This window comes from Ruditapes philippinarum, unplaced genomic scaffold (genome assembly GCF_026571515.1).
Source record: "Ruditapes philippinarum isolate M1 unplaced genomic scaffold, ASM2657151v2 ctg11936_1_1_1_1, whole genome shotgun sequence".
NCBI lineage: Eukaryota > Metazoa > Mollusca > Bivalvia > Venerida > Veneridae > Ruditapes > Ruditapes philippinarum.
The window spans coordinates 1-26,320 of record NW_026864139.1 but is presented as its reverse complement, the minus strand read 5'-3'; the positions used below and the strand labels follow the sequence as shown (position 1 = coordinate 26,320).

The 26,320-nt window shown below is 32.2% G+C and overlaps 1 protein-coding gene across 1 annotated transcript; it reads right to left on the bottom strand.

Annotated features, from left to right (window-relative positions):
- Nucleotides 1-506: 506 nt before the first annotated feature.
- On the bottom strand, nucleotides 507-26,239 carry LOC132724541 (uncharacterized; the record flags this gene model as incomplete). The annotated part of the gene is made up of 13 exons (XM_060709408.1): nucleotides 507-5,523; nucleotides 6,196-6,295; nucleotides 7,200-7,370; nucleotides 9,560-9,730; nucleotides 9,841-10,011; nucleotides 10,259-10,426; nucleotides 11,966-12,047; nucleotides 14,179-14,435; nucleotides 15,735-15,857; nucleotides 19,154-19,241; nucleotides 21,024-21,280; nucleotides 22,876-23,001; nucleotides 26,155-26,239. Coding segments are annotated over 13 exons (2,571 nt in total), but the record flags the coding sequence as incomplete, so codon positions are not given.
- Between the last annotated feature and the right edge of the window lie 81 nt (nucleotides 26,240-26,320).

Sequence of the window (26,320 nt, the reverse complement as noted above, 5' to 3'; positions counted from 1 at the left end):
GTCAGGCGTTAATATCTCCTAAGCTGTCAGACCTCGACGAAAATGGCAAAGTGGGAAAATTTAATAAAAGCTCGTAAATTTAATTTCCTACCAAAATTTATTATGGAAAAATTTACTTAATCGGCAAAAATGATGCAAGAAAGTACTAAGTACCTAAGTTTCTGAAGAAACCTGATGAAATTATCAAAAATAATTATTTAAATTTTGAGAGTAAACAGAGCGTGGCTGCTCTCTTGGAAACCTGGATCGCAACTGAAGTTTAGCGTTGAATTTGACCCGGGGCATGCGCAGAGGGTCCTGTTGACCCGATACTGGGCATGCGCCGTGAGTAACACTGATCCGGTGAAAAAGGGGTCCGCAGAAATTTATGATCCGCATAGTAAGTTATGACCCGACACGGAGCATGCGCACTTGCAAAGAAGATTAATACACGAAAACAGCTGAGCGGTGAAATCTGGAAATTAACTTGAAAATACAAAATGTCAGCTGAAAGAACGATGGAGGAATGTGACAAAGGATAAACTTAAACAGTATGTATCAAAAATCTCAAGGTCGGACGCTGAAATACAACAATATATACGATAGAAAATAACAACATAAAAAGTCGCATGTTGCATTGCGGACATGTACATTTATTAATGATGACGAGTTTGGCAATGTTTCAGGTTGCATTTACATGATAATATTATGTTAATATAACATATATAAAGGATGTTTATAAATATTTGAACATGTCAATATTACAAAATAAATATAGTAAATTATTGCAATTTTTAGCTCGACTTTTTCTTTTTTGAAAAAAAAGGAGAGGTATTGTTATAGTCGGGTCGGCGTTGCCGTTGCCGTTCCCGTCCGCAAACTTGTACCTGGATCATAACTTTTTTATTTCTTGGTGTATTGTCTTCATACTTGGCCACAACAACCCTTGGGACAAGACCTTTCAGTAGACCACACTTACCTCGACCTTCATACATAAATGACCTTGACCTTCAAGGTTAAAAGTCCAATTTTTGCTTGTTCATGCTGTTATTGGCTGTAACTTTGTTATTTTTGAATGGATTGTCTTCAAACTTGAACATAATAATCTTCAAGGATATCCCTTTAAAATAACTAACCAGACCTTGACCTTTACTCATAAATGACCTTGACTTTGAAGGTCAAATTATTGAAATTTTCATTTTTTTGGCTATTATTGGCTGTAACTTTGTTATTTTTGAATGGATTGTCTTCAAACTTGAACATAATTATCTTCAGGGATATCCCTTAAAAATAACTAGACAAACCTTGACCTTCACTCATAAATTACCTTGACTTTGAAGGTCAAATTATTGAAATATTCATTTTTTTGCTATTATTGGCTGTAACTTTGTTATTTTTGAATAGATTGTCTTGAAACTTGAACATAATAATCTTCAAAGATAACTGTCAAAAAACATACCGAAAGACCTTGACCTTCACTCATTAATGACATTGTCTTTGAAGGTCAAATTATTGAAATTTTCATTGTTTTGGCGGTAACTGACTGTAACTTTGCTATTATTAAAGGGATCAACTTCATATTATAACAGAACATTCTTAAGGACCAGACCTTGTTGTTTATCAAACCCAAATTTGCTTGGGCTCATTAATGACCTTGACCTTGAAGGTTAAATTACAGAAATTTCTCAGATTTATGCATTAAATGACCATATATATATATACATATCTATCATCATCATCATCATCATCATCATCCTCATCATCAACAACAACAACAACAACATTCTAGTTTAAGAATTGCGTGTTTCTATTTATAGAATTGCGTGTTTTTATTTATAGAATTGCATGTTTCTATTTATAGAAATTGCGTGTTTCTATTTATAGAAATTGCGTGTTTCTATTTATAGAAATTGCGTGTTACTATTTTTAGAATTGCGTGTTACTTTTTTTAGAATTGCGTGTTTCTATTTATTGAATTGCGTCTTTCTATTTATTGAATTGCTTGTTACTATTTATAGAATTGCGTGTTTCTATTTATAGAATTGCGTGTTTCTATTTATTGAATTGCGTGTTTCTATTTATAGACTTGCGTGTTTCTATTTATAGAATTGCGTGTTTCTATTTATTGAATTGCGTGTTTCTATTCATATATATATATAAAATAGATAAACAAAACTAATGTGACAAGACAGACCAACTAAATTTTTAAAAAGGAAACGTTAACATATGTTCAAACCTTTCTATGTTTGCGTTTAGAAAAAGTAAAAAATCGAGCGTTGCCCCCGCCCGGCGGTGGCTCTTGTTATCATTTATGTTACATAACGGGCCAGATGTAAATAAAAGTCATCTTCACTATTTTTACAATTGTCATTGTAAATGATTATTTTACATATAATCCTGCCATGACGATGATGTCACAATATTAAGCTTGTCAAGGTCGAGCACTATTTGTGAAACAAAATGACATACATTACTTATTTACCTCAAATACATAATGTCGATAAAGTATAAAACAGTTGAGGCAGTGTTCCCAGTAATATAACACACTTCACAGAATTTTATTCATATTCAAAGTCATTCTGCCCCCTTTTGATATTACAACATATTAATAGTTTTTGACATGTAGCAATTATTTGACATATGAAGGGCAGGGCAGGAAATAAGAAGAGCAAGAGTAACATAAAAAAATAAAAGCTTTACATTCAATTCCGAGTAATACTTTTCATAATGAAAACAACAATGCCTATAAAACAGTAAAAAGCATGTCAAAATATTAAGCCCCGTACAATAACTTAATAAAGGGAAGTAACTGTTGCAAAAAAATCATAATTGCATATTCAAATCTTGTTTCAAGATCGGAATAACCCGAAATATTGTTGATAAACAATGTTTTAATAATGTATAAGATACATCTAACAATTTCTACAAACATTCATCAATACTCATCTGTAAACCATACACGTCTTGTTCTTCACTGACCAGAAGTAAGCACCAATGTTGTAATTAAGGTTGTTACCACACATAAGTAAAATTTTATATATGTATATTTAATTATGCTTCTTAAACAATTTTCAAACATTAAAGAGTATGTAAAATATGAACTGCAAATATGTGTCCACATTGTATGTAATCATTAAAATAGATGCATTCATTTCTTTTTGAAATATTTGACTTAGACTTTATAGAAAATAAATTTCTAATTACCTCCCTTTATTAACATGAAAATGTAAATTCGGTATTATCTTTACAAATAATGCTTTTCGAAACTTACAATATTGATTAATCTTCATTTGAGCATCATATTTATAATAGAAAACCATACAAAAATTGAGTTACAGGATTTTTAACGCAGTTTTACCTATGTTGATGAAGCAACGGGTTTTGACAATCGAAAATGATGCAAATAGATGTCTGTCAATACATGTATTTATCATGTCATTACATATGAACGTTGATTCATTAGAAACTTACAAAACTATTTAAATCAATCGTTTGTATTTGTTCCGCAATAGCTGAAAGCCTTCAGAATCGCCATTATGCCATTATGCTTTTATTAAGTCGGCAGAACAATAAACAATGCTTATATAATAATTTCTGTTACTGAATTTATAAGCTAAGCTCTTTAAGTACGGGAAATTAAATGACATTTGGGTAAATAAAAAGTCACTGTTCCTTTGAAACTGTTACAGCGCATGATGAAATTATTTTGTTTTCGTATTAATTTTGTTGTGCTCACATAACTTTTGCAATTCAATCGATAAACATATCACGGGCGTGATACGATATATGTAAAATAAGGCTAAAATCTCCCTATTTTTTAACAACATTGATAAAGAAAAGGGCCGTGATTGCCTCTAATTGCTCATCCTAGGCTATTGTTTTTTAATGGTAAAGATTAAACCTTTTCCTATGTTTCATCGAAAGCCATTTTTTGCTGTGATCTCATTGTTGTTCAGCAAACTGGGTCAAATAGAGCAATATAGGTAGAGGACTAGCCATGGAACATTCCTATGGAGTTTAATAAAAATGTGAAAATTATTTAAATAGTGAAAATAAGTTAAATTCTTACTTTGGTGGTCATCTTGTTCAACAACTGTTTATTAAGAACTTCCCAGGGATCATTTCTATATACAGTTGAACTTGATTCGCTCGAACTGTGCAAATTTGTTCGAGAGATCGGTAATTCGAGCAAACCGAGGTTGAACTATTACCACGTTGGACATAGACTTAAAGGTTTTCAAGCTTAATTCGGTGATCGATAAATACTGTAATAGTCTTATTCAAATTTTTCTCAGCAGTTTAGGAGGAAATACTGTTGAAGGTAGGTATATTTTCCGACCGAAATTTGATATTTCAGATATTGATAATGTTTGCTATGTTAACAGGTTTTTGTAGTTCCAATCTTAGCGTTTAATGTTTTGGCGGCCATCTTGATTAGCAGGTAAAATAAAATTAAAGAGGACTATTAAATGATCACTCCTGTTTAGTTAATTCACTTTTGGCCAATGTCTTTAGAAGCATAATGGTGTTGTTTGTCGACATAATTATTTATAAAATGCCATAATTCTGTCAAATTAAACAGCTGTACGTTTGTCAAAAAATGTTACAGGATTATAAAATTATAAAGTTGAACACAAAAATTACGCAAAAGTCCAATAAGGTTTTGTAATGAAAAAAAACACACGCACACGCGCACACACACGCACACGCATACACACACACACACACACAAACAAACACAAAAAACAACACACACTCACACCCCACTCCCCTCACTGAATATATGTCTTTTCTAGAATAAAGTTATCATGATTTTCAGATTTATTACTTTCGTACATGTCTTTGATTTGTGCGACATTATAATAATCTGTTTCTTCTTGATCTTCAATTTGTTTTATCTTAGGTGTATGCTTTCCGGATTTCTTCTTCTCTTTCACGACTGAATGTTGGTACTCATCATCGTTGTCGTTGTAGTCTGTTTCCAAACGTTCTGGGACTTCCTTGTTACTGACTCTGTCAATATGAGAGTAATCTGTATTTTTCTCTATGTCCGGTTGGGGGAGAAAATGTTGAGTGTGCTGGTATTTCATTTCAAGATCACCCATATGGGAATAGTCATCATGGTTAGATGCTTCGGTCTTCATTCGTCTGGTACATGCACTGTCGTAGTCCAAGTCATGCTCTTCGCCACCTTGTAAATTCTTATTTAGAGACTTAGCGCTTAGTACATTATATGTATTGCATTCATTTAAATCAATGCTACAAGCTGATTTATTGTAATCAGTGGATTTTGTTTGATTATCTTCCTTTGAGACACCGGGTTTCTTTTTTCCGGATCTATCAACGGTTGCGTAATAAACGGTACCTAAATTGTTATCGTCAGTTTGTTCTCCGGATATTGTTGCATATTCGTCATCAAGTTGAAGGTTTTCGTTACTATACATTTGGTTTGAATGACTCTCTCCTTGCAGTGAATCTCCAGACGGTACTTCTCGAGCTCTTCTGAAAGTTTTTAATACTTTCATGCAACTCAGATGTCTTCTCCTGCAAGCAAATTCATCAATGAGGTAATCTGATTACATATCTTAAATAAAAGCAAAACAATCAAAGAGTAAATGCATTTTTTTGGATATTGACATCTGCAGGCACAGATGACGTATTTAGAGCTCGTGCCCGTGAGGGATAAGATAAATACGAAGACTCCTGCATATGTTAATGCAAAATAAAGTAGTATTGGTGCTTTGGTTGCATACAGGTATACGTTTGTTTCCGTATCTTCGTTGTCGTCATTAAGAGACCGGTTTTGTACAATCTGATTAAAGCCAAATATTCGTTTATTTTACGTATGATATAGGTCAGGGCGTCATAGTAAGCTATTTTCAGTCAATCAATCATATCATCCTTTAAAGAGATGCATTAAAATCATAATAATCAATAAAGTCAGACAAGTCAATGATTTTACGTTAGGAAATATATTAGATAGATAACTCAAATGTACTTTTGTGGCACGTTAGATTCTGCTATATTTGGAATCTTACAGCACGTATGACATTTTAAAGTTTACTCTATTGCTAACAAATTAAATCAAATCTTTATGCATATATCTCACGAAACTTGCTGAAAATCTGTCGAAGATTCATATATTGTGTGCAGTATGCAATTGACTTGTTAATAAAATCAAACAATAATTCAGGTTAAAGTATGTAAACAATTTACCTCATGTACACGACAGTAAAAGTAGCTGCAATCATGATGAAAACGACAGGAACCAAAACATACACGACGATTAGAGGACTGCTGCTGTTTGTCTCAACTTCTGAAATTACAAAAGTGTGCTAACTTATCATTTAATTTACGACTAAATTAAAATGCACATATTTTGTGACATAAAAAGATATTTTGGTCATTTATTTTTTGTACTAATTTTCTGTATAAACAACAGTTAAGAAATAAATTCAATATTGTTTTTGAAAGTAATTTTCATACACGTTTAATTGAAATAATTAGCGTATAAGACACTTTATACATGTATTTGTTTAACAGAATATTTTTCATTACATTGTTGATGTTGTTAATATGCTGCTTATTTATTATATATTTGTGACAGATATGCTGTATGAATTAAGTCTAATGAGAAGAGAATGCGAGAATTTGAACTTCGTGTGTAAAAATTATGATGTTTGTTTACACCTACAAATATTACTAGAGCAGTTATATAGTAAAATGTGTTGTTTATGTAACTTTTGTTAGACATGTTATTTCTTTTGTTCTTATATGCACTTAGCTAATACTTCACCTATGGAATTTTGAAAACGTTTTGTGTGAAAACATTTAACAGACAATTGCACTAAGCAGTTAAGTCCATTTAAGATATTTGTTTCTACAGAAAAAAACTTTTGTTTGACAAATACTTTTTACATGTACTTATACGTCAACTATGGGGTTCAAAAGTGTTTTGTGAGCAAACATTTCACAGACAGATGCTCTAAGCATTTAATTCCTTTTGAGATATTCATGATGTTCTCTTTTTATACTTGAGTTACTGTTATTATATAGCAATTATAAATTGTAATAATTATATCAGTTCAATTAAACTTTTTCATAAATTAGATTCATTCTATTTTGACATGATAGGTATTTTTCCTTTTTTTATGTACAGATAATCGTCCCCTTGCTGTAACAGTCCGTTTAGAAGCGAAAGAGTACACGTAATGTCTTACCTACAAGTCTACAGTATGCAGTTGTGTTTGTCCATCCATTAATAGTACATCTTACATTTTGTTCACCATTTAAAATAAAACCAGTGTTACATTCTTTTCTGCCTACTTGTCCGAATGTTGTTCCATTTGGAGTTAAGAGTTTCCCGTTTGGAATTGAAAAGTAACCGCAATCTTCATACAAAAAGACATAAAATATAACCAATCTTTAATTAGGGTATTGTTGATATGTTCCACTTCTTATCATGTATCAAAAGGCTGTGGTCAGTGAACATGATAATTTATCAATTATTTATGCGACATGTAATATTCTTACCAATAAAATGACTTGCAAACACACAAAAGTTAATCACCATTAAGAAATGTCAGACTCTGGAAGTGAAAATGAGTTTACAAATTGAGAAGAAAATAACATTAGGTCTTCCTCGTGCAATGAAGAAATTAAAATACAATTAACATGCCAAATTGGTGACAATGACTCAGAAGCAATAGTACTAGAAGTCTTAAACAATCTCAAAGGCAGAGATATGATTTGAACATCATGTCTAAAAGAAATTTATTGGGTTTTTTTGTTTACATCTGTAAATATTATGAGAGCATTTTTACAGTTAAATGTGTTGTTTATGTAATTTTTGCTATCGCATGTTTTATTGTCGTAATATGCAATTAGCTAAAATAGAGAAAATAAGAATCCCAAAAGAAAGCCCAACACGGAAACATTGAAAATGTAATAAAATAAATAACACATGGGTTTGTGGGTAACAGTAAAAATATCATCCCGAGGAAAATACTGCTAAGGCGTTAGCCGAGGGTAACAGTTATTTTACGAGGGATGATATTTTTACTGTTTCTCACAAACCCATGTATTATTCATTTTATTACCCCGAACAATAACTGTATAAATTTTTCTGATGATTTAATTTTTGTTTTCTTTAGAAAGTTAACCATGTGACCAGATTTGATACTGTTACCCTGTAACAGTTCACATTTCTTAGTCACATGGTAAACTTGCATTAACAGTATAAATAAGTCCCAGTGGCCTATGGGAAATTAACATTACACAAAAAGTGAGGGGTAATAATTATATCTGTTCAATTCACATTTTCACAGTTAAAGTAGTAGAAATGCAACGATAGTAGTGTACATAGTACATAATTTTTAACAGCAATTAGTTTTATATTTTATAACTGAAGATGTTAAACAGATATTTTTGTTTTGTTTTGGTTGTGAAGGAAGATTTAACTTTGGCAATGATATAGCAGTACATTGCCACAGTGTATCGACATTGAATATTAAGACATATTGTGTATAGGCTTGATCTAAACGGTTGATTTTAAGGCTGTGTTTGGTGAAGTTTGTTTGTACCCTACACATTTTATCAACACTGGCACACAAATGTATCATGCTGAAAGGCGATCACCCTAGACAGTCAAATATATTCAACCAACCAATTATTGTTAATATTATTCATTATACTGTCATCTAAGGAGTTCAGAATAATGTCTTTTCACGCACCATGCTCATCCATGTACTTATTTGGTTATGCATTATGTACAATCTTGTATTTATTGGGTCAAACACCATGTTCAATCATGTACTTATTGGGTCACACAGCATGCTCAATTTTATACTTTTGGTCACACACCATGTTCAATCATTTACTTATTGGGTCACACATTTAGCATAATCATGTATCTATTGGAATAAATTAGGTCACACACCTTTCACAGTCAAGTGCTTATTGGGTTACACACATTATACTCCATGATATACTCATTCATATTGGAACATCTTTACTTTTTTACTGCATAATTATAATTATACAGCAATGCTGGGCTCAAGTATGCTGCACTAAACTTACGCTTTTGTATGAACATTTGTATGAACATAATGACTATTTGGCCTCACTCACACAGCAAGTTTATTGCAGTAGTATTGTCACAAATAATCTGGGCATTATTTTTGAAGTATATTGTTAATTGCTGAATTCTGCTTAAGCTGGTGCAAGGGGGCGTGGACGGTAACTTGTACTTTCCTCCATGAACAGGCTCAATCTAACCGAGTCTGCAACATTTTCAATTATTTCGTGTTGGGCTTTCTAAATGGATTCTGTTTTTCTCTATTTCATGAAGGAATAAGCAAAAATGTTTGTTATATATACATGTAACTTGGTTATAAAGCAAATTTGTTTTAGTTATAGAATATATTTTGCTAGTATCATCATTAAATGTCTCTTATAAATCTATCGAGATTGGTCCAACATGTACATTTGTATTTTAGTATGATTGAATATTGTGATGTATTGTATATATGACATGCTTGGAATGAGACAATAAACTAAACTAAACATTAGAATGTCTTACCAACAAGTCTACAGTTTGCAGAGTTGTTTGACCATCCATCGAGAGTACATCTTACATTTGGTTCCCCATTCAAAATAAACCCAGTGTTACATTCTTTTCTGCCTACTTGTCCGAACGTTGTTCCACTTGGAGTTAAGAGTTTCCCGTTTGGAATTGAAAAGTTTCCGCAATCTGCACATAAAGTGACATAATATAAGTAACTTAAAATCAGATAATGATAAATAGGGACCGGTATAAATGAATTTATTAATGCGACAATAAATATTTGGTAATATTCTTACCCATAAAATTGCAGTATGCCGTTCTGTTTGACCAACCGTTAGCGGTGCATTTGATGTTTGGATCTCCGATCAAAACAAAGCCAGTGTTGCACTTTTGTATGCCGCCATGTCCAAACCTTGTTCCATTTGGAGTAAACAGAGTTCCATTAGGAATTGTAAGATCCCCACAATCTATAAAAAGAATAACGAAAGTCTAACTAACAGGATATGAAATGAAAAAATTCAATTTATCCAGGATATCAATTGCATTTATTTAATTTAATTTTCAAGATAAATTGATCTATAAATAAGTTGATACAAGTTTGCATTACAAACTTTTGATTACAATATGGAAATGCAAACTAGTGTATGTGAGACATACAACGCATACAGATAGACATATTGCATTTCCTTCAAAACATTTTGAACGTTTACATACCATGTGGAATACACGTTGCAGTTCCACTCCAATTTCCCATCGTCTTACAAACGATCTCTGAATCTCCAACAAGATTGTATCCATTATTACATTGTATTTTTACCACTGAACCGTACTCATAGTTTGATGATTTAATGACAGCATTGGCTATTTCGAGATCCGTACAATCTAAAATGCATTTTATCATAACAAAAATGACAAAATGTAGTGACAATATTTACATTATGTTTAACAATATGTATAAGAACATAGTAATATCTATATGCATGTACAATAAGCCTTAAAGCACATACAAGTGTTCGCAGTAAATTTCCCTGGTTCAATGAATGATCAATAATGACGAGTTATATAATGTTTTTCCATACATGATTTTATGTTAAACACAAGCCTTAGAATTTTAAAAAGGCAAAATGAGCAGGTTTGCGTCGTTAATTATACATTATTCGTAATGGATCATATTAAGGATGTCTTAAACCAATATACCAAAATAGAACGCGTAATGTTTTTATACAAAATTCAAGGGCATATACTAACAAAACTTAAAGTTGAGCCAAATCCCTTCAGAGATGTACAGATAAGAAATAAAAACAACAGGTGTGTACAATTGTTTACTACTTGTTTAGTTCACTTAAATGTAATAGATTAAATTAAAAACAAAACTTCTGGTTTATTCCGTAAATTATTCATACACTGTGATAATGCATTCAAGTATATTTCAAGAGTTCTGTATCGTTTATTCATAAATGTCTAAGACTGTCTTGTCTTGTATTTTTACCTGTCTAAAGTAACTATCATCAGAAAAATAAAAATATACAAACATGAAATCTGTAAATAAATGGTCTGCCAATACGGCAACGAGAGCTAAACGTACACTAAAACAATAATAATACATTTTCATAAAGAGCCACTCATCTCCAGATTGTTGAGTAGAATAAAATGAAATAAAAGTAAACTGTAGATACTGGTAAAAAATAATAGAAACTTTATTCAACATTGGTACATATTACAACAGTGATTGGATTTAGGTTGTTATTGTAAAGGCTCGCTGTGCAAGTATTATTATCGCGTGGCAATATAGTACCTTAACGTTTTTGTTTGGTTTTACGTCGGAAAAACACTGTAAATGACATATGGCGGTATCCAAGCTTTAATGGTGGAGGTCCCTCTGTGGTTTATTTCAGGCATGAATGGCCAACTAAGTATTACCACCGATATTCCGTCAGCTGCTTAAGTAGCTGGATAGCTTCCTCACAAAAAGGAATCCGAAGTGTACACACATATCGGTTAGGGACATTGATTTTGAAGTCCAATACCTTTACACCTATCGCATGGCCATCATGTAACACATATCGCGTGCTCATATAATAATAATCGTGGTTGCATGATATGCATGTAGCTAGTAAATAAATTATTTTCCTATGCTACCTTATTGATACTGTGATTTTTATAGAACGCACACAACTAATAAAGTATTTAAACTGTTAATAGAGAAAGTTTTCTTGACCATTTATTTTCATTTAAAATCATATTTGAATATGATCAATAGCATGTATTACTTAGTTTTTGATTATTTGAAAGTGAATGGCTTAATCTGAAGTTACTATTTTCTTTGGTATTCAGTACTAAACTATGTCCGATGACTTATGAAAAAGCAATGAACTGTCATTATCTAAATAAGTTTATTTAATCTTAAATATTAACATTTACCTTGACAGGAAAACAGTGTAACGTCATCCATTGCTATGATTCCTGAAGCCCACCAATAGTTTGCTCTTCCCTCGACAGCTATCTTGATTTAAAACCAACAGCAACATATCTAACACATGTTTCAATTATGCTGGCACAAACAATTTACATGTTTATCTTTTAAACATATCTTTTTGAAAACTACATTTATGTTTTATTTACAAAAATTAGCAAACATATGTATAAATGATTCAATAACTTTCTTCACAGAATAAAGCATTCATGCAGTCATCTGTATAATTTTGTCTTTAGCACTTATGGCCGAGAACTCTGAGAACACTTCATTTACTAAATTATAGCAAATAAATATATTACTGTTGTAGGACGTTTTGATTACTAATAAGGACGAATTGCTTACTCTCCACGAACTCCTGTTGATGTCTAATGTATGTATTTTAAATAAAGAAATATAAGTTCTGTCAGAACTGAACAGAACCGCATAGAAAATGAGTGTCGTGGGTTCCACCCTTAAAAGGGTCATCTTTTTTCTTGTTTTCTTTTTCTTTTAGATTATTTCTTTCTCTCAGATCCGGTTTTGATAGAAAAAGGTTTTTATTTTAAGGTAGACCACTACATTACCTCTACTTTGAAGAGTATTCAAGTAGGCTAGAATTACTTTTCAACTGCATTGAAAGTGAGGGGTGTGGGTTCAATCCCAGAAGGGCAATTTGTTTTAAACGTTTTTATGTATCTCTCAGATCCCTTATGGCAGATTTTTTTTTAAATTGTATTTATATAATTATTGTCAGTATTTATTTGCTAAATAATGCCAAATTTTATAGCTAATATGATACCAGATATTTTTAAAGTTTAATAACTTAAAGATAAAAACTACACGGTAAAAATATTGTATATTTTGCAAGGTCAACCAATATACTTTTAAGAAAATCAAGGCTAACTTTGAAAACAGTCAAATAAGTGTTTAAAGTGGGTGGAGTAGGGTACATTTTTGAACATGTTAAAAGCATTTGTTTAGAAACAATCATTTTGTTCGTGAAATTTATTACCTGAATGTTATTATTTGTTTCTAAAGAATGAGCAATAGGAAAACATTTTTCATAATAATAACATTATAGATTATAGTTTCCTCATATTATATTAAAAAAGGCCCTTCTAATAGCAAAGTTTACATTCAGAAAATGTCCATAATTCATCAACCACACAGTAATTTTATTTAAACTTTGTATAGGGGACCTTAAAGGCATATAACTGTCCTTTGTTGTCAATTTTACAGGTCTTTATAGTGTCCATTAGTAGGAGTCTACATTTATTATATTAATTTTGTGTTTTTGACTAAATGATAATAAATTTAAGGTATAAAGCCACAACATTGAAATATTTTCATCAATTTATCAACAATAAAATTGTTTTGTTTTCATGGACGTTTTTCGAAAAAAAAAGTTGAAACAGACAACATTTTTGTAATTTAACACAGATACATATTGCACGTTTCCAGAAAAAATATTATGCTGATGTTTTTGTATTGGATTTTAACTATTAAGCAAGGATTTCATGCTAAAACCATTTGGTTTTAATGCAGTATGATTTAATTTTTCTTTCATACAAACATTTATTAAGTATTTGTTTTTATAATTCAAACAATACATTTGTCCGCAGATTTATAGCTTTATACACATTATAAATAACATAACAAAATCGGTAACAAGTATGTTAAAAGTCTAATTAAATGAAAACAAGATCAACTGATATACTTTTAAGAAAATTTAGACAAACTTTGAAAACAGTCCATCCTGTAAATTTAGAGATATTTTTTGAATTAGGCTCTCTAAACAGGAAAAAGAAAGGTGGGGCAGTGTAACATTTTTTACACATTACAATCATTCTAAGTAGAGACATCATTCTGTTTGTGTTTTTAGTTAGCTGAATGTTATTTTTTGGTTTCTTAAAATAATCAATAGGAAATATCTTATTTTTCAAGGATGATATTATAGATTATTTAGTTTCCTTATATTTATGTCCAAGCTTTAGTTTAGAAAAGTGCCCATTGTAAACCATATGATAAATTTTATTTACATTTTGCGTACATGTGTTTTTCAATCGATAAAACTGAAATATATTGTCAAGTCTTCAGTTCCTAATAATGCCCATAAAGAGGATCATTCATTAAGTAGGTAAGCAATTGATGTTGAACAATAACATAAGATCAGCCTCACCTGAAAAACATCTTCTGAATATAAAAAAATCATTTTTTGAAACCATTGTTGGTGGCCCAGGGCTGATTCAATTGAAAACATTGTACGCTCTGAGCCGATCGTATTCCATATTTGTAGGCGAAGTCTAACACTGTTGGAACCATACATGTAATACCAGAATGAGAGACAATACTTCCCAGCGTCCTGAAGGGGGCTTAATAATATTGCTGTATCATGTCTTTTTCTATAGCTTGTGTCTATGTAGATATAGTGACCTCCTTAAAAAGAAAGTATAATAATATTTTTAGAAAGAAAAAACCACTTCTTAATGTTTTGAAAATGTTTCCGTGATCATTATTGACAAATCAAATCTCGGGCGAGAAGTAACTTCTCAGTGACAATTGATCTCGGGCATTGATTCCAATGGCCATTTGTCTCTCACAACTGATTCAGACATCGTGTGAAATTAGTTATCGGTCAGCTGCGGAAAATAATTCTTTAAACTCATGTAGTTAGTAGGTGTCCCACGAATGCCGGTTTGTGGATCGACCGCCAAGAAATGTAGAAAACAGACTGTAGTATTAAAATTCACGAGAAAATAAGAAAACAAGCAAATAATCACAGGGCAATAGTTTTGATGCATAATTTTATGTTACAGTTAAACTATGATAACGGAAGAAACGGCAACCTCGTTTGCCAAAAAAGTATTACGCCGTCGGTAAAAGTTTCCTCGCGTTTTATCATTGTATCCAGGATAAGCCGTTTGGTTTAAAAATGGATTTTCAAAGGTGCACTATCAAGATTTTACAAGTAAACATGAATACCAAACGCAAAAAATGGGGAAAAAAGTATATGACAAAATTTCCAATGCATTCCGGGTTTCGTCGCTGCCGTGAACATAGTGTAAACGTAGCATAAAATTCAAGAATGGCTAATATCTGTTACGTTTGGATATCCCGGAATCCTGCGTTGACTTACGTTAATCACGTTTCTTTCACGGCGACCCGAAATATGACTCCCGATGCCGGCGTGAATGTGGTATAAACATAAGATTAACAAACTTTTATAATTTTACAAAAATCTTAAAAATAATAAGAACAAATTATGATGTATCGGAGTGGCTGACAACGATTCTTTTTATACATAATTGTTCGAAGTATATATGCAATATTGAAGACGCAATCATATTTCGTTACATTATTGTAGTTTTACGTACTATCCTTAATAAAATGTATACCCATCTGTTATATAATAACTCAATTTTAAAATTGCATTAAATAAAAACATTTAATCTTGAATATTGATTCAAAAATACAGAAGCAGATTAAGAAAAAAAATCAAAACGATTTGCAGTAAAGTTACAGTTAGATACTTAGTGATATTGATTTGTCGGTAAACGGAATAAAAATCAGTACAAATCATGTGGCTAGATTTTATTCCATAACAACCCGTACTTTTTAAAAATTTCGTAAATGTCTATTCTAATCAAAATATATGAATTGATTTTGTCACTTCGTTTTCGTTTATTTTTCGTAAAATTTCTAATATTTGAAAACATATTTAATGTAATGGTTTACTTCCTGATGTTTTATCAGCGTTGGGTCCAGTGTCGCTAGTCACTCTTCCCTTTCCTCTATCCCAGTTGAAGTTATCTCCATCAGATTGCATCCAGTTGCAAAAATCGGTATCAAAATCACAATCTTAAAGTGTTATGAACATTGATTATCAAAGTAATTCTTTTTTCTTTTCAAATTCATAAATAGTGTCTTTTATTGATCGACCTTTATAATTGTTATCCGAATGAAAATACTTTAATGGCCTCACCATTTAGAAGTAGCTCATAGGTGAATTGACACTTTTAATTGAATAAAAGCATTATGAGTATAATGGAGTCATCGAAATGTGTTTGGCGCTTTAAATTATATTTGTTTTCACTGTCAAGCTGAAATTAATTAGTCGTATATTTCAAAAGATTGACTATTTCGTAGCGATTGAACAATCATTGATCAACACAAATGTTTAAAATAAAATGTAAAAACCATCTAACTTATAACTATAAAATGGCTGCCTTACTCTTTTTTTTATCAATTGAACATTATCAATCAGTATTTTCCTATAGACATTTATAGATATCTATGTTTGTCATTTGGGTAAGTATGTTATTGTTTTCTCGGGTGACGTTTATTATAAAATTGAAAACAAATATGACAAAAAATGTAAAGGTACTTAAACTCTACCTAAACTCTCACCATGTACTCTCGGGTGGACATAATAGTCACTTTAGAAAAATTCTAACAAAGCCGAAAAAGAACGTTTATTTCTGACCAACAATAGTATGAAAATATTTTGACAGTATTAATATTTAATATTTCACAATCCAACTCCTGATCAACACATATTGAAACTACAATATGTCTGATATAACACATTTATTATATTATATATATATTTATATTTTTATTTTCGATTGAAAAGAACAAAGCACACGATATAAGTAAAACCTAATATCAACTAATCAAAATATATGTTGCGTATCTAAATGATAATTAATTACACATTAAAATACAGAAAAACAGAATCCCTAAAGAAAGTCCAACACAACAAAATTGAAAATGATGCAGGCTCGGTTTGATTGAGCCTGTTCATGGACGGTACTTTTAAGTGCAAGTTACCGTCCACGCCCTTAGCACCGACTTAAGCATAATTCAACATTTTACACCAAAATGGCGAAATTTTGAATTAAGAAACATCAGCAGATGTGTTCATACGACGGTTATCATGGAACCTTCAATGTGACACAGTAGTGCCATTCCATGAAAAGCGGCGTTTGGTCCCCAAGTAAAAGAATGTTTTTGCCCTAAACGAGAAAACAATGGGTGGAACTAAATAAATTGGAATTTTGAAAGGAGATCTGAGGTTATGAAGCCTGCATATCACAGATAAGACGTCAAAAGACAAATTTAAACAAGAGCACCGCTAGGCGGAGCATAATATGCCCGAAAGTGTTTTTTTTTTCTTTACTAAGGATGAAGCATTTGTAAGACATTACATAAAAATTCAATAAAGTATTACCTCCTTCAAATAGCAATCCTCCTATAAAGTTTGAATATTGTGGGCCAAATGGAACTTCAGTTATGCCCTGGAAACTGTTTTTAGTTTTGAGATAATAGCTACCTTGAAATTTGACCGTGTGACCCCAAAATGAATAGGGGTGTTCTACCCAATATGGACAATCATCCTATGAAGTTTCAACACTATGGGCCAAATAGAAATTAAGTTATGTTCTTGAAACTGTTTTCAGTTTTAAAGTCATAGTGACCTTGACCTTTGACATTGTGACCCAAAATCAATAGGGGTCTTCTAGCCAGTATGGACAATCATCCTATGAAGTATGAATATTGTGGGGCAAATAGATCTTAATTTATACCCTAGGAAACTGTTTACAGTTTTAAGGTAATAGGGACCTTGACCTTTGACTTTGTGACCTTAAAATCAATAGGGGTCTTCTACCCAATATGGACAATCACCCTGTGAAATTTGAATACTGTGGGCCACATGGACCTTAAGTTATACTCCAGAAACTGTTTTCATTTTTAAAGTAATAATGACCTTGACCTTGTGACCCCAAAATCAATAGGGGTCTTTTACCTAATGTGGACAATCATCCTATGAAGTTTGCACACTGTCGGCCGAATGGAACTTAAGTTATGCTCCGGTAACTGCTTTCAGTTTTAAGGTCATAGTGACTTTGACCTTTGACCTTGTGACCCCAAAATCAATAGGGGTCTTCTTCCCAATATGGACAATCATCCTATGAAGTTTGAATACTGTGGGCCACATGGAACTTAAGTTATGCTCCGGAAACTGTTTTCAGTTTAAAAGTAATAGTGACCTTGACCTTGTGACCCCTCAAATCAATAGGGGTCTTCTACCCAATATGGACAATCATCCTATGAAGTTTGAATACTGTGGGCCACATGGAACTTAAGTTATGCTCCGGAAACTGTTTTCAGTTTAAAAGAAATAATGACCTTGACCTTTGACCTTGTGACCCCAAAATCAATAGAGGTCTTCTACTCAATATGGACAATCATCCTATGAAGTTTGAATGTTGTGGGCCAAATGGAACTTAAGTTATGCTCCGGAAACTGTTTTCAGTTTTAAGGTCATCGTGACCTTGACCTTTGACCTTGTGACCCCAAAATCAATAGGGGTCTTCTACCCAATATGGACAATCATCCTATAAATTTGAATGTTGTGGGCCAAATGGAACTTAAGTTATGCTCCGGAAACCAAATTGCTAACGGACGGACGGACAGACGGACGGACGGATAGACAGACGGACGGACGGACGCCAGGGGGTATAACATAATATGCCCGAAATTCTTTCGGGCATATAAAAAGCAGGCAACATATCCTAAGGGTGATTATACAGTATTCAAGTAGGAATACTGGATCCACCAAAGTTGAAAATGGCCGTATAGAAGAAATTAAAAGTACCACATAACATGTGTACACAACAATAATGTTGTGCTGAACGATCTTCAAGGATCGAAAATATAACATCATTGATTAAATGTACGGAGAGACTTTTTACAGTCGCCACACGGCACAAATAACACGGATGTGACAATAAAAGAGAGAAAAACAGAATCCCTAAAGAAATCCAACACAACAAAATTGAAAATGTTGCAGGCTCGGTTTGATTGAGCCTGTTGATGGACGGTACTGTAAAGTGCAAGTAACCGTCCACGCCCTAACCTAATGTTGTACTTAACTGCCTTATTTATTTATGTGTGAAATTACGTATCTTTTACTTCCTACTCTTTTATCTGAAATACGATACATCATAGGTTGATCAATGCAACCACTTACAATCTATAATTATTTGTAGACCTAGAATATTACTAGCACAGTAAAGAAAACCAATTGTTTATTGATTATACTAATTAAAAATAAGATTTCTCAACAATGTACAGTAAATATATACTTTTACCTATTGAACACGATCCAGATCTGATAGAAATGTCATCTATTGCTATGTTCCCTCTATTTCCGTCCCCGTTAATTCCTTCAAACACGATCTGAATGTATAACCACCATTAAAGTTAAGGCAAGATTAATTGATATATCCATACAATTTTAATACCGCACCGACTATAGGGCAGGGGCTTTTAGATTTACTCTTGTCCGTCCGTCCGTCCATCCATCCGTGCGTCCGTCCGTTCTCATATTGTGCCGCACGTAGTTCAAAAAGTATTTGTCCTAGAGTCATGAAACTTTACAGGAATATTGGTCAGCATATGTTGTAATCTCCCGGGTGCTTTCGTGTAGATTTATTCAGTATTTTTACAGATTTTCAATTTTTAACATGTGTCACACATAGTTTAAAAAGCATTTGACCTAGGGTCATGAAACTGTACAGGAATAATACTCGGCATGTGAAAATGTGCACCTTTGGTTTTACTTGTGGTTTTATTCTCTTTTGTCAGAGAAATGGCCTTTGAATAAGTAAAAATCTGCAATTTTCAATTTGTGTCTTGCGTAGCTCAAATAGTATTTAAGCTATACTCATGAAGCTTAACATGAATCTTGGTCAGTATGTGTAGTTGTGCACCTAGGAGTATTATTGTGGATTTATTCTGTATTTGTTAACAGAATTACTGCCATTGAATTAATAAAAATTTACATTTTTCAACTTCTTTTGTGCGAAGCTCAAAAAATATTTGACCTACAGTGAAACTTTACAGGAATGTTGATCATTATATGAAGTTATGTACCTGATGTTTGTCTGTTGTATAATTATGTTTTGTTATTGTTATTCTGTTGATTTATTGCCCTTGACTGGATGAAAAAATTAATTTTCAATTTGTGTGGCACAAAGCGCAAAAAGTATTTGATTTGGAGCCATGAAACTTTATAGGAATGTTGGTCAGCATATTTAGTTATGCACCGAAGGTTTCATTTGTGTATTCAGTATTCCAATAGTTATTGCCCTTGAATAAGTAAACATTTGCAATTTTCAACATGTGTTGAGTTTATCTCAAAAGTATTTTATCTAGAGTCATAAAACTTAACAGAAATGTGTGTCTGCATGTGTAGTTGTGCACCTTGGGTCTGATTGTGGATTTATTCAATATTTGTAGAGTTATTGTCCCTGACTTAGTAAAGGCCATTTCAAAATGTTGTGTTATGTTTACCTTGATTGCTTGAGTTAGAATCAACCCAATGTAAGGGAATGATGATGAACACCACTGGCAAGCTGTGCACCTGGGTTTTTCCGTGTGAATTTTTGTTAGAGTTTTGTTATAGTTATTGCCCTTGTATAAAAAAGTATAAAATTGCAACTTGTTCATGCACAGCTCTTAAAATGTTTGAACTGTAGTCCTGAAATTTTACAAGAATGTTGGGTTTGCTTGTAGATTTATTCACTATGTGTAGATTTTTTGCCCTTGACTTAGTAAAAGATTTTCAGATTTCAAACTGTGTCACGTGTTGCCCAAATAATATTTGACCTAGAGTCACTAGATTGATAAAACAGTGGATTGTGGGGGCACCCGTGTCCTATGAAACATTTTAGTTTATTTTTTCTTATTAATTTACGCACAAATACACATAGTGGCAATCTAAAAGAAACACTTGGTTTAATCTCGCTATAAATATTTTGGAAATATATAAGGGTAACATGTGATGTATATATTGTCTTCCGAATGTACAGGTATAAAAATAGTATACAAATTACTTAATACATTTTAATTTCATTATATGTTTAAGGCATTTATATGTTTTATATTCATTATGAACTAATACACTGGCTATATCATGCACATATGTATATAAATATAATTTTCAGATATCACACATACTTGATATGAGTCAAAAGCATTTATGTTCGAAACCGATTTCCACCAATCAGGAACGCCTATGTCCTTGTCTTTTGAGAAAATAACAGTTTTGTTCCCGTCATTCATTTCTATGTAAACGTTGATTGCACCAATATCTCCACCGTACATACTGTACCAAAATGTTAAACAGTATTGACCTGATGACTGCATCGGACTCATTAATCTTGCTATTTTACCCTTGTTCCATCTGTACGTTTCTAAGTAGATGTAGTAACCCACTACATAAAAAATAGATGCATGATTAAATTTACTTGTTATTTATTTGTGACACTTACCTTTCCGAGATTAAATTTTTCTAGCAATCATTTATTAACATTGCCATGTTTTACTTGTCATAAACAAATACAATTGTCTATAAATTTTCTATCAATACAGGATCTATTATATCTTATCATATTTGACATTTGGCAACAGCCCCTTTTGAAATATTTATTTTCATACCACAGGATAAAAATCCCGTATTTATTGAAAAACTTGAATATCCTCTATATATGACCATAGTGAATATCAGATGTAATATAAAGATCATAAGAGCATGTGTTGACGAGTGAAATGTATTTTGATCTTGCATACAAAATAAACTTCATTTCTTTTGGTGAAGTCACTGTTTTTATAAAACAAAACTAGAAGGGGTTTTTGTTACAAAAATATGTGTCTCTCTAAACTATGTATAATACTGATCACTCGTGTGAAAGCTTAACATGATTTTTCTATTTATAGCCCTGGTGTTCATTTTGTGCAGCAAAGGTAAAGTCCCCACAATATGCACAACTAGGAGATACTTATCGCTCCTGTGAAGTTTTATCGAAATCTCAGTAGCAGTTTGACATATAAAAAGCCAGACAAAATTTTTCTACATTTAGCTGTTGCGACCATTTTGTGCAGTAGAGCAGAACGTGCCCGCGGTATGCACAACTAGGTGTGGTACTGATCACTCTTATAAAATAATGTCGAAATCCCGCCAGCAGTTTGACCTGTGAAAGCTTGACACAATTTTTCTATTTATAGCTCTGGTGGCCATTTTGTGTTGTGAGGCGTAACGTGCTGGCAATATACACAACAAGGTATGGTACTGATCATTTCTGTGAAGTTTCAATGAAATCCCGCCAACAGATTGACCTCTGAAAGCCGGAAAACTTTTTTCTATTTTTTGCCCTGGTGGCTATGTTGTACAGAACAATGGAACGTGCCGAAGATATGCTCAACCAGTGATGTTATTGATCACTCGTGTGAAGTTTCATTGAGATCATGCCAGCAGTTTGACCTTTGAGTTCGGACAGACAGACGGACGGCCAGACAGACGGCGAAGGGAAAAACATTATGTCACAAAATTTTTGTGAGACAAAGTAATTCTATAAAATTCTAAAAGTTTGTTACATTTTTAAAATGATATGTGCAGATATTAATGTGTTTCTCGTAATAAAGAATAATTAACTCACGGCGGGTGTATACCTGACGATATTTCCACTTATTTCAGATACTAAAATGAATAATTATTTTGTCCAATGAAGGACATGTAACAAATAAAATCCAACATTTTTTCTCACATATTAATTCAAAAATACAGGACCAGATTAAGATGAGTTCAAAATGATTTGCTCTGCAGATGCAGTTACAATTTTGGTGATATTGAATTTATGATAAACTTAATAAAATTTAGTACCAATAATGGCTTCAGAAGTTACTCCGAAAATAACCGTGCTTTGCAAAGTCTTAGTTTTAGCTCATGAAAAACAACAACATTATTTGTCTTTTATTTTTTGTGAGAAAATATCTGTTGTTATTAAAAAACATATTTTATGTAATTTGTTACCTCCAGATGTATGATCACCGTTTGGTCCAGTGTACCAAGTTTCCGTTATTCCCTTTCCTCTGTCCCAGTCGAAATTATCACCATCAAATTGCATCCAGTTACAAAAGTCATCATTAAAGTCACAATCTAAGTGTTAAGAGTATTTATTATCAAAATAAGTCTTTTGTTATCTGCAAATGAGTTATATACTTAAATAAAAGCAGTATACTATGTGTATTTGCTTGATTTCGTCTGGTATTGGAAAAATTGTTTCAATATTCAAAAGAACAATAATTTTTTATCATCAATAATAGAAAACTATCCTTTACTGTTAATTCACAATCCACCTCCTTTTCACTACAATATGTGTGATAAAACACATTCATAACTTTTAATTCTATGTTCCATGGAATAAAGTATAGGTGATAAGTAAAACCTGGTATCAACTAATCAAAATATATGCTGCTTAATAAATTTCGTCCAGCAAATTGTTGTATACTAGTTGTATATTATAAGTATGTGATTCTGTCGCATCCACGCATATATTTCCTAATTCCTATTTATTTGTCTGAAACATGGTGCTTCTAAATTGACCTATCATTTTGCTAAAATTAACGACACAGAGATGGCAAGTGTGTTTTTTTTTTCATTTCATAGTAATCGAAAGTCAGGTTACTTAACAATATATAGTAATTGTATAGCTTAAGTTTTATCAAATTTCACATTAAACATAAAGGTATTATTAACTGCCTTATTCATATCTAAATGAACCTATCTTCTAATTCCTGAATTTGAAACACAGTGCATCTTTGGAGATCAATTTAACCACTTACAATCTTTTATTATTCGTAAAAAAAAATTAAAAAAAATGCAAATTTCACACAAATACTTCATCAAAATATTTACGCACCCACTGTTCAACTAAGTGTCTTGTATGAATGATAATTTTAAATTATAAATGATAACTATACTTTTCAGACATAAGAAATTGATTTAACTCTAATTATTGTTGATGTTATTTGTTTAGTTTCAGAGTGTTGACTGACTGATTAATGATTGTTGATTGATGATTGATCGATTAATTTAGTGGATGTATTAACATGTAGATGAATTAAAAATTAAGATGAAGAGAATACTTTATTATCATTATAAATAAATAGAGTTGAACTGTTCACATAGTTGTTTGTATAGAAGAGAGGGGAAATACAATTTGATCCATATATAGGCGCCGTCGAGATATAAGAAGAAAATAAAACTCATTATACCTTATTCCAGATCTATAATTGTAACCAAGTTACAGCTTGTATATTACTAGCATAGTAGAGAAAATTAAATTTGTTTTATGCCGCCGCAGCATTTGCGATGCGGTGGCATATAGCGATTCAACTGTGTTTGTGTGTACGTATGTGTGTTATAAGGATTTTATATAGTAAAATTAAAAAATCATCTTGTAGAACACCACTTGTCCATTTTTAACCAAATTTGGCAGGATCCTTCGGTGAAGGGCTTCCAAAGTTGTTCAAAGAATTTCATTCCATGTTGAATCTGGTTGCCATGGCAACCAAAATGAATCATAAGAATAAATTAAACAAATATTCTTGTAAAGACCAACAAGGCCAAGAGCATAGATATTTTGCATAAAGCTTTGCCTTGTAGACCTCTACCAAGATTGTTCAAATTATAGCCCTATGGTCAAAATTGGCCACGCCCCGAGGGTCATTGATTTTCACTATGTACATATAGTAAAAACTTAAAATATCTTTTTGTCTGAAGGTACAAGGCTTAGAGCTTTGATATTTGATACAAGATATCATCCAAAGTGGTTCAAATTTTGCCCCTTGTGTTAAAAATTAGCCCAGCCCCGGGGGTCATATCTTTTCCTTATATGTATATAGTAAAACATCAAAAAATCATCTTCTCTAAATTGACACAAGCTAGAGGTTAGATAATTTGCAAGAAACATCAAGTAGTGAACCTCTACCAAGATTGTTTAAATTATAGCCCTGGGGTCCAAATTAGCCCCACCCTAGGGTAATTGATTTTCACTATGTACATATAGTAAAATTTAAAAAATCACTTGTCAGAAGGTACAAGATTTAGAGCTTTGATATTTAGTATATAATATCATCTATGAGCCCTCTACTTAAGTTGTTTAAAGTTTGCCCCTAGTGTCAAAATTAGCCCCACACCAGGGATGATAGGTTTTCCTTATATGTATATAATAAAAACTTGAAAAATGTAAATAATCTTCTCTGAATTGACAAAGGCTAGAGGTAAGATATTTGGCATGACACATTGCGTTGTGAACCGCTACAGAGATTGTTCACATTATAGCCATGGGGTCAAAATTGGTCCCACCGGGTTGGGGTCATTGATTTTTATATGAACATACAATTAAAACTTAAAATATTTTCTTGTCTGAAGATACAAGGCTTACAGCTTTGATATTTGCTATATTATATCATCTATAGGTCCTAAGTTGTTCAATTTTTCCACTAGTGTCAAAATTGGCCCTGACCGGGGTGCATTGATTTTCATATGTACACATAGTAATAACAGAAACTAAAACAAATGTTTTCTGAATATTAGAAAGCTACAGCTTAGATATTTGACATGAAACATTGTTTGGTGGACCTGTATCAAGATTGTTTGAATTGAATTCTTGGGTCAAAATTTTGCCCTTCCCAAGAGGACGGTGACCTACTTTCTTGTCCTTTGATGTACAGCCATGAAATTTAAACCATGTGCACAGTTTAAGTTGTTAAATTTCAGGTGACCTAGATTTTGATTATGCGACCTTTCTCGTCCTTTGATGTACAGCTATGAAATTTGAACCATGTGCACAGATTACGATGGAAATGGCACTTTGATATCACTGACCTAGATTTTGACAAAGTGACTTACTGTCTTGTGCTTTGATTTACAGCCATGAAATTTAGGTCATGTGAAATATGACCCTCACCACCAAAATTCACTAGACTCAAATGCAGTGATAGATCCCTATTCTGACCTTTTATTTAAATAACAATAAAGTTAACCACAAACATTGACATCTTCTCTTTTGTTAACAAATAGGTTGTTATGAAATTGTTATTGTATCCCTTTGTCTGATAATAAAAATTAGATAGGTCAGGGATATATGCATTATGGCAATGTTCAACTGATAGAAACAAAAATAAATTCTGTTTAGGGTTGTATTAATGCGGTGGAATAGCATTTTTTACAAATTAAATCTTGTTTTCAGTTTATATTTATTTAAATAAGGTTACTAAAATAAGTATAGAAAATATATACTTTTACCTGAACACGATCCCGATCTTATAGAAATGTCATCTATTGCTATGTCCCCTCTATATCCGTCCCCGATTATTCCTTCAAACACGATCTGAATGTATAGCAACCAATGAAACTAAGATAAAATTGATATATCCATAAATATCGACAGGTTTCTCTCTAATTCATTGGA